Source organism: Hyla sarda, chromosome 8 (genome assembly GCF_029499605.1).
Source record: "Hyla sarda isolate aHylSar1 chromosome 8, aHylSar1.hap1, whole genome shotgun sequence".
Lineage (NCBI taxonomy): Eukaryota > Metazoa > Chordata > Amphibia > Anura > Hylidae > Hyla > Hyla sarda.
The window spans coordinates 209,479,873-209,489,872 of NC_079196.1; the positions used below are offsets into that span (position 1 = coordinate 209,479,873).

Consider the following 10,000-nt stretch of genomic DNA (forward strand, 5'->3'; position numbering starts at 1 on the left):
GGAAAAAAAGCATCTTCTCCAGTCTTGGGTTAGTAGTTTACATGTATACATGAAAGTGTACCTGTAAATTAAAAAAAATTTAAATACATTTTTTTTTTTTATCGGTTGGGGGTCTGAGAGTTCAGACCCTGACTGATCACAAGAACAAGCAGGGAGAAACAAGTGGCCATTCACTTCTCTCCCCTCTCGTTGACCTGGTAACTGGATAGACACCCATAGATTTACTATAAGCAGCTGTCTAGGTCACGTGACAAAGCCAGGAGAGAACACGTTAAGCGCACACGTCTCCCATTATGTTCTAATGATCGGTCGGGGTCTGAACACTCAGACCCTGACCTATCATCAAAACTTGTGATATGTCTCCTATGAAATATTTATTTATCTATTTATTAAAGACCGTTTCCATTTAATAAAAAAGACCCTCTATTCCGTTAAAATAACTGAGACATTCATGTGCACACACCATAATGCCGACCTGAAGAGTCCCCCTTATAATGGTTCAGTTTTCTGAGGTACAAAGGTCACTCACTATTCTTTTGCACAACTCATGATTTGCCAAAAATGTTTTGCATTTTCAACTTTTTACACTGCTTTCAAAACTTTCATTTTTTTTTCCAAATTCCAAGCATTTGGAAATTGTTATTGCCGCACAGACAGTGAAAGTTGTACCAGATCTATTAAAAAGCTTCATTGCTCCAGTGCACTTAGGCTTCACACGACAGAATCTGCTGCCGGAGATTCCAAATGCGGCTGAATCAGTCGGCGCTAGGACCGCACGGACGTTGCCGTCCCCATGGACGACATTGTCTGTGGCTCGGATTCCGCCAGGATGTTGGACAAGTTCAAAGTTCTGGTGGAATTTTTAGATCTGAGTTTTCTGAGGGAAATTCCGCAGTGTGAATGGGTTAACGGAAAACCCATTTACCAGCAGTTGACCCTCAATTTCCGACTGAAATTCTGAAGTAGACTTCCATAGTGTGAACCCGGCCTTCCGCTTTGGACCGGCTTAAGAGATGCTGATCGGGACAAATTCCCCCAAATGTCTGTTCTTTTTATTTTATTTTTTTTCCAAAATTTAAAGGGGTATTCCAGGAAAAAACATTTTTTTTTTTTTTTTATATATATATATCAACTGGCTCCAGAAAGTTAAACAGATCTGTAAATTACTTTGATTAAAAAAATCTTAATCCTTTCAGTACTTATGAGCTGCTGAAGTTGAGTTGTTCTTTTCTGTCTAACTGCTCTCTGATGACACATGTCTCGGGAACTGTCCAGAGTAGAAGCAAATCCCCATAGCAAACCTCTTCTACACTGTGCAGTTCCCGAGACAAGCAGAGATGTCAGCAGAGAGCACTGTTGCCAGACGGAAAAGAACAACTCAACTTCAGCAGCTGATAATTATTGGAAGGATTAAGATTTTTTTAATAGCATATACTAATCTGTTTAACTTTCTAGAGCCAGTTGATATAAAAAAAAAAAAAATAATTTCTTACTAGAATACCCCTTTAAAATTGAACCTAGCACAATGTTGGACCTAAAAAGTACATAGAACATTGACTATAAGGGATTTCAATGGGATCACCATTCTTGCCTGCCTTATCCTATCAATAAAGAAGATATTTCAGTGGTTTAGAGAGCCATTGTTTTAGGCCATTAGCCTAGATCTGTGCATTCCCTTCCTTTCACGTATAAACTGGACAGCATGGTCTTGCCGCACTTATGGCCGGTGGCACTGTTTGTATGCATGCTGCCTAGTCCTGGCAATGTCTTATCACAACCCATCTTAGAACATTACTCCTTCTGTTCTTCAGGTATCTGGTAAAGTTCTTGGCCAAGCTGAGTCAAAGCAGCGACGTGAACAAGATGACGCCCAGCAACATCGCGATAGTGCTCGGTCCGAATCTGCTGTGGGCAAAGCACGAAGGGTGAGTAGTAAGGTGCCGGGGGAATGACGTGGATACATATCTGAAATAGATTTAGTCTGTACTACTAGGGTTTTAGGGGAGATGTTTACGCACCGGCGTATGACGCACCCAATTTATAGGTGCAAAATCTAAAAAAATACAGATTTTTAACCCAATAGTGGTCTTCAACCTGCGGACCTCCAGATGTTGCAAAACTACAACTCCCAGCATGCCCGGACAGCCGTTGGCTGTCCGGGCATGCTGGGAGTTGTAGTTTTGCAACATCTGGAGGTCCGCAGATTGAAGACCACTGCATAGGAGGTAATACTCACCTGTCCCCGCCGCTCCGGACCGGTCACCTGGATATCGCTCCATCGCTGTCGCTGTCGCTCCGGAACGTCTCTGCTTCCGGCCAGGTATCCTCGCTCTCCGTCGCCGCCATCACGTCCTTGCGCACGCCGACGCACGTACGCGACGACGTGATGACGAGGAAGGAGAGCGCCGGCCATACAGGGGATCCCTGAACGGAGAAGACACCGAGGAGGCAGGTAAGGTCCCTCCCGGTGTCCTGTAAGCACTAACCCGGCTATTCAGTAGGGCTGTTCGGGACCGCCGCGGTGAAATCGCGACGGTCCCGAACAGCCCGATTGAACAGCCGGGTTACTGTCACTTTCCCTTCAGACGCGGCGGTCAGCTTTGATCGCCGCATCTGAAGGGTTAATACAGGGCATCACCGCGATCGGTGATGTCCTGTATTAGCCGCGGGTCCCGGCCGTTGATGGCCGCAGGGACCGCCGCGATAGGGGTGTCTTCGCCGTATAAGACGCACCGACTTTTTCCCCCCAGTTTTGGGGAAGAAAAAGTGCGTCTTATACGGCGAAAAATACGGTATATAAGTCATGCCACAGGTTATAAGCGGTAATTCTGCTGCTGTAGCCCATCTGCTTGAAGGTTGGACGTGTTGTGTGGTCAGAGATGGCATTCTGCAGACCTTGGATGTAACCAGTGGTAATTTGAGTTACTGTTGTCTTTTTGTCATCTTGAACCAGTCTGCCCATTCTCTTCTGACATCCACAAGACATTTTTGTCCACACAACTGGATATTTTCTCTTTTTTCGGACCGTTCTCTGTAAACCCTAGAGATGGTTGTGTGTGAAAATCCCAGTAGATCAGCAGTTTGTGAAAAGACTCAGACCGGCCCGTCTGGCCCCAACAATCGGGCCACGTTCAAAGTCACTTACATCCTCTTTCTTCAAGAATTTTGCAACAGCTGCAGGCACCGTGGTTGGGAAACACTGCTCCAAGCAGATGGTATTGTCAGGAGAGGAATGTGCGGTGCTGCGGTCCGGGTGTCAGTTTGCAGTTCCCAGGCTTGTGGTTTCCCATCTTGGATATACTCCATGCACCCTCTGTCATTTTCAGCAGGCCGCACTTTTCTTCCCTGTGTATCCACTTACCTGGAACTTCACGAACATATAATTTGCGCGTTCCAGTCGCTGTATAATTTCATCTCCGTTGGTTCTCACCGGCTCATTTCTATTACTTCATGTTAAGTATCTTTTTTTGTTCGCTCAGTAGAAGGATCCGCAGTTATTGTTATAGAGGAAGAAAGTAGCAATTATATCCTGAATGGATACAAAGTGTCAACATCTATTAAAATACTTTGTTACATAAAAAAGCCAGGGCGGCTTACAATAGTCATTTCTATACTGTCTCCTTCTGTTTTTGTTTTTTTTATGTAGAGATTATCTTTTTGTATGCCAAGACTTTTTTTTAACCCCTTAAGGACCATTTTGACCTTAACCCCTTAAAGGAGTAGTCCAGTAGTGAACAAGTGGTGAACAACTTATCCCCTATCCTAAGGATAGGGGATAAATTGCAGATCGCGGGGGGTCCGACCGCTGGGGCCCCCCACGATCTCCTGTACGGGGCCCCGACAGCCCGCGCGAAGGGGGCGTGTCGACCCCCCCAACAAAGCGGCGGCCGACACGCCACCTCAATATAACTTTATGGCAGAGCTGAAGCGCTGCCTTCGGCAATCTCCGGCTCTGCCATAGCGATGTATTGAGGGGGCGTGTCAGCCACCGCTTCGTGCGGGGGTCGACACCCGCTATCTGGCCGGAGAGCCTGGCCCCCCGTACAAAGAGATCGCAGGGGGTCCGACCGCTGGGACCCCCTGCGATCTCTCTGTAGGATAGGGGATAAGTTTTTCAGCACTGGACTACCCCTTTAAGGACACAGCCAATTTTATTTTTGCGTTTTCGTTTTTTCCTCCTTCTAAAATTCATAACTCTTTTATATTTCCATTCCCAGACCCATATGAGGGCTTATTTTTTTGGGTGACCAGATGTACTTTGTAATTACATCACTCATTTTACCCTAAAATGTATGGTAAACCCCAAAAATTATTTTTTTGTAAGGAAATGTAAACAAAAATCATAATTTACCAAATATGGGGGGGGGGTTCGTTTTTGCGCTGTACACTTTGCGGTAAAAATTGCTGTTAAAAAATCTCAACTTTTTTACAAAATCAGTACGTTTAAAATTGCCCTATGTTGACCACCTCTAACTTTCCTATTTTTCCGTATTCAGGGATTTGAGGGCTCATTTTTTGCGCCATCATCTGTAGTTTGTTTTGGTACCATATGTACATATGTACATGTGTATGTGACTTTATCGCTTTTTCTTAAATTTTGCAGTTTAATGTGAAATAAAAGCTTTTTATTTAATTTTTTATTTTTTTTTTACGTTTACGCCGTTCGGGATCATTAACATTATATATTTATAGTTCGGACATTTACACACGCAGCGATACCAAATATGTTTATTATTTATCTTTTTTATACTTTTTTTGTATTAATATGGAGAAAAGGGGTGATTTAAGACTTTATTGGGGGAGGGCCTTTTTTCTTTTTTTATTTTTTACATTTGTTTAACACTTTTTTAGTCCCCATAGGGGACTATTTATAGCAATCATTAGATTGCTAATACTGTTCAATGCTATGCATAGCACTGATCAGTATTATTGACGATCTTCTGCTCTGTTCTGCTGAAAGACCTCCGTCCGCCATCCTGGCTGATCTGATCCCTGCGGCAGTGCCGTGAGGATAAGATCAGCCATTATAAGTGCCGCACTGCCGCAGAGGCATCAGCACAATCGCTGATGTCTGCCATTACCGGCGGGTCCGCGGCTGCTGACAGCCGCCGGAATCCGCCGGGAAGGAGGCGAGCGCGTCTCCTGCTGTGTGCTAAGTGACACTATGCAGCGCCGTACATTTACGGCGCATGTCCTTAAGGGGTTAAATACATCAATTTCTGCAGCACAAAATTTAAAGCAGTACTCTGCCCCTAGACGTCTTGTCCCCTATCCAAAGGATAGGGGATAAGATGTCTGATCACGGGGGTCCCGCCGCTGGGGACCTCCGCAATCTGGGTTGCGGCACCCCAGACATCTGGTGCACGCTCCGTTCCAGGTGACTAGTGATGCGGGGCAGAGGCTTGTGACATCGCGGTCATGCTCAAGACGTCACTGCTATGCCCCCTCAATGCAAGTTTATGGGAGGGAGCGTGACTGGCATCACTCCCCCTTGCATAGACTTGCATTGAGAAGCGTGGCCGCATCATCACGGGCCTCCGGTGCTGAACCCGACGCTCTAAACCAGTGTTTCCCAACCAGGGTGCCTCCAGCTGTTGAACTACAACTCCCAGCATGCCCGGACAGCCAAAGACCCCCCGCAATCAGACATCTTATCCTGTATCCTTTGGATTGGGGATAAGATGTCTAGGGACGGAGTACCCCTTTAAGACACTTGTACAGCTAGCATTAAAACAGTGCTTCCCAACCAGTGTGTCTCCAGCTGTTGCAAAACTACAACTCCTAGCATGCCCGGCAGCCTTTGGCTGTCCAGGCATGCTGGAAGCTGTAGTTTTGAAACAGCTGGAGACACACTGGTTAGGAAACACTGCGTTAATTAGATCTGTATTCAGTATGCGCCACCTAGTGGTAGTCTATGGTAGTCCTCAGAGCTGTGTAAAGGTTTCCATCTCTATAGTGAGGACAGTGTAATTGCCCGATCTCAAATGTATTTTGTAAAAATGTTTTTTATTCTGCAGAACGCTGGCGGAGATAGCTGCCGCAACCTCTGTCCATGTGGTGACCATCATTGAGCCCATTATACAGCACGCTGACTGGTTCTTTCCAGAAGGTACCTTTTATTATATTTCTTTTATTTATCTATTTATTTATTTATTTTGTGTGTGTGTTTTTTTTCTCCTGATTAATATGGCAAATTTATCCTTTAATGCCCATCACCTGACGGAGGCAAAAATAGGATCATTTTGACTTCCACCCTGGTGGTTTCTGTCACGGTTTGTGTTTATTTGCTGGATAGTATAGCAACCACAACAGTAAAAAAATACAGTGATCCCCCGACCTACGATGGCCCCGACATACGATCATTTCAACATACGATGGCCTCTCAGAGTCGTAATGTCACGGCTACTCCCCCTTGTGACGTGACACCACTGCCCCTCAATGCAAGTCTATGGGAGGGGGCGTGGCCTTCGCCACGCCCCCTCCCATAGACTTGCATTGAGGGGGGCGTGGTGTGACGTCTATTCAACATCTATTACCCTTTATCGCCACCGTCTCCTGACACTCCTTTCTGTTTCAGAGCTGGATTTTAACGTATCCGGTGCCTTTGCCGCGGCCGCTCCTGCAGCCCATCAGAATAATGACACAGCGCACTACGAGTTCAGTGTCATGGAACGCAAGAGACCGGTCAGCATGGCGGTCATGGATGGGGACCTCCTAAAGAAGGAGAAGTGAGTAAAAAAGTTTTTCTGTAGGCTTTAATTCATTTGGTATCACCGTATATACTCGAGTATAAGCCGAGTTTTTCAGCACGATTTTTCATGTGAACTCTCCGCCTGTCAATCCCTTCATCAGTGGTCTTCAACCTGCGGACCTCCAGATGTTGTAAAACTACAACTCCCAGAAAGCCCGGACAGCCATCCTGGCATGCTGGGTGTTGTAGTTCTGAAACCTCTGGAGGTCCGCAGGTTGAAGACCACTGCGGCCTTCGTCATCATCCAGCCCCCCCGTTTTGTACTTACCGTATATACTCGAGTATAAGCCGAGTTTTTCAGCACGATTTTTCGTGCTGAAAACACCCCCCTCGGCTTATACTCGAGTGAACTCCCCCACCCGCAGTGGTCTTCAACCTGCGGACCTCCAGAGGTTTCAAAACTACAACTCCCAGCAAGCCAGGGCAGCCATCGGCTGTCCGGGCTTGCTGGGAGTTGTAGTTTTGAAACCTCCGGAGGTCCGCAGGTTGAAGACCACTGCGGCCTTCAACATCATCCAGCCCCCTCTCACCCCCTTTAGTTCTGAGTACTCACCTCCGCTCGGCGCTGGTCCGGTCCTGCAGGGCTGTCCGGTGAGGAGGTGGTCCGGGCTGCTATCTTCACCGGGGAGGCCTCTTCTCCGCGCTTCGGGCCCGGCCTCAGAATAGTCACGTTGCCTTGACAACGACGCAGATACGTCGTTGTCTAGGCAACGGCTCTATTCCGGGCCGGAAGCGCGGAGAAGAGGCGCCCCCGGTGAAGATAGCAGCCCGGACCACCTCCTCACCGGACCACCTCCTTACCGGACAGCCCTGCAGGACCGGACCAGCGCCGAGCGGAGGTGAGTACTCAGAACTAAAGGGGGTGAGAGGGGGCTGGATGATGTTGAAGGCCGCAGTGGTCTTCAACCTGCGGACCTCCGGAGGTTTCAAAACTACAACTCCCAGCAAGCCCGGACAGCCGATGGCTGCCCGGGCTTGCTGGGAGTTGTAGTTTTGAAACCTCTGGAGGTCCGCAGGTTGAAGACCACTGAGGGCGAATGATGAGAAGAGGATGATGAAGGGGGGGGGGGGTGTGGGGATGATGAAGGGGGGTGGGGATGATGAAGGGGGGGGGTGTGGGATGATTACAAGGGGATGATGAAGGGGGGATGTGTGGGATGATAAGGGGATGTGTGGGATGATGACAAGGGGATGATGAAGGGGGGATGTGTGGGATGATGACAAGGGGATGATGAAGGGGGGATGTGTGGGATAAGGGGATGTGTGGGATGATGACAAGGGGATGATGAAGGGGGGATGTGTGGGATGATGACAAGGGGATGATGAAGGGGGGATGTGTGGGATGATAAGGGGATGTGTGGGATGATGACAAGGGGATGATGAAGGGGGGTTGTGTGGGATGATAAGGGGATGTGTGGGATGATGACAAGGGGATGATGAAGGGGGGATGTGTGGGATGATGACAAGGGGATGATGAGGATGTTAATGACGGGTCTGGATGATGACAGGGGGGGATGAGGTATTTCCCACCCTAGGCTTATACTCGAGTCAATAACTTTTCCTGGGATTTTGGGTTGAAATTAGGGGTCTCGGCTTATACTCGGGTCGGCTTATACTCGAGTATATACGGTACCTCCCCTCCGCAGCAAGTTAGGGTGAGCTGGTCCGGGCCATCTATGTTCCGGGTACCGTCCGGTGGGTATGGTTAGTCATTGCAGGCTGTCCATTTTCACCGGGGGGGGGGGGGGCCTCTTCTCCGCACTTCGGCGCCGGAGTAGTGACGTTGCCTTGACGACGACTCACAGGGTCGTTGCCACAGGGACGCAACGTCCCTTTGCGTTGTCGTCAAGGCAACGTCACTACTCCGGGGCCGAAGCGCGGAGAAGAGGCCCCCCCGGTGAAAATGGACAGCCCGCAATGACTAACCATCCCCACCGGACGGTACCCGGAACATAGATGGCCCGGACCAGCTCACCCTAACTTCCTGCAGAGGGGGGGGGGGGGGGTGAGTACAAAACAAAAGAGCGGGGGGGCTGCATGATGACGAAGGCCGCAGTGGTCTTTAACCTGCGGACCTCCAGAGGTTTCAAAACTACAATACCCAGCATGCCCGGTCAGCCGATGGCATGCTGGGAGTTGTAGTTTTGCAACATCTGGAGGTCCGCAGGTTGAAGACCACTGATGATGGGATTGACAGGCGGTGATGATGAAGGGGGGGGGATGATGACGGGGGTCTGGATGATTACATAGGGGGATGATGTATTTCACACCCTAGGCTTACAGTCGAGTCAATAACTTTTCCTGGGTTTTTGGAGTAAAATTAGGGGCCTCTGCTTATATACTGGTCGGCTTATACTCGAGTATATACGGTACTTAGGCTTTTCTAGAAAAATGTTTTGTGCAATTGGATCTGGTGGGAGAATTTTAAAACCGCCTGCTGCCTTATCCCTGCTGGGTCTCTGCCGTACCCGTATCCTGTCTGCTCATTTCCTAATCCTATCCCGCTTTTGATCCAGACTGAAAACTGCAGCAGACCAGCAGCCGGATACGGTCAGAAAATAAGGCTACTTTCACACTGCCGCTGTGCACCGACCTTAAAGAGGTACTCTGTTGGAAAACATTTTTTTTTTTTTTTATCAACTGGTGCCAGAAAGTTAAACAGATTTGTAAATGACTTCTATTAAAAAATCTTTACCCTTCCAGTACTTTTTAGCAGCTGTATGCTACAGAGGAAATTCTTTTCTTTTTGAATTTCTTTTTTGTCTTGTCCACAGTGCTCTCTGCTGACACCTGATGCCCATGTCAGGAACTGTCCAGAGCAGGAGAAAATCCCCATAGCAAACCTATGCTGCTCTGGACAGTTCCTGACACGGACAGAGGTGTCAGCAGAGAGCACTGTGGACAGATAAAAAAGAAATCCAAAAAGAAAAGAATTTCCTCTGTAGCATACAGCTGCTAAAAAGTACTGGAAGGGTAAAAAAATTTTATTACAAGTAATTTACAAATCTGTTTGCCTTTCTGGCACCAGTTGATTAAAAAAAAATAAACAAAAGAAAAATAAATAAATAAATAAAATAATATATATAGGTTTTCCACTGGAGTACCCCTTTAATCCCTCTAAGGCTGGGTTCACACTACGTTTTCTCCCATGCGGGAGCGCATACAGCAGGGGGGAGCTAAAACCTCGCGCTCCCGTATGCCTTCGTATTCGCTCCCGTATGTCATTCATTTCAATGAGCCGGCCGGAGT

The 10,000-nt window shown here is 47.8% G+C and overlaps 1 protein-coding gene across 1 annotated transcript in view; it reads left to right on the plus strand.

The window, feature by feature from the left end:
- ARHGAP17 (Rho GTPase activating protein 17) overlaps nt 1–10,000 on the plus strand; it is a 124,525-nt gene that overhangs the window by 96,814 nt on the left and 17,711 nt on the right. Inside the window, 3 exon segments of the mRNA XM_056534424.1 lie at nt 1,812–1,925; nt 6,018–6,109; nt 6,578–6,728. Of these exon segments, the coding sequence (XP_056390399.1) occupies nt 1,812–1,925; nt 6,018–6,109; nt 6,578–6,728 (357 nt within the window).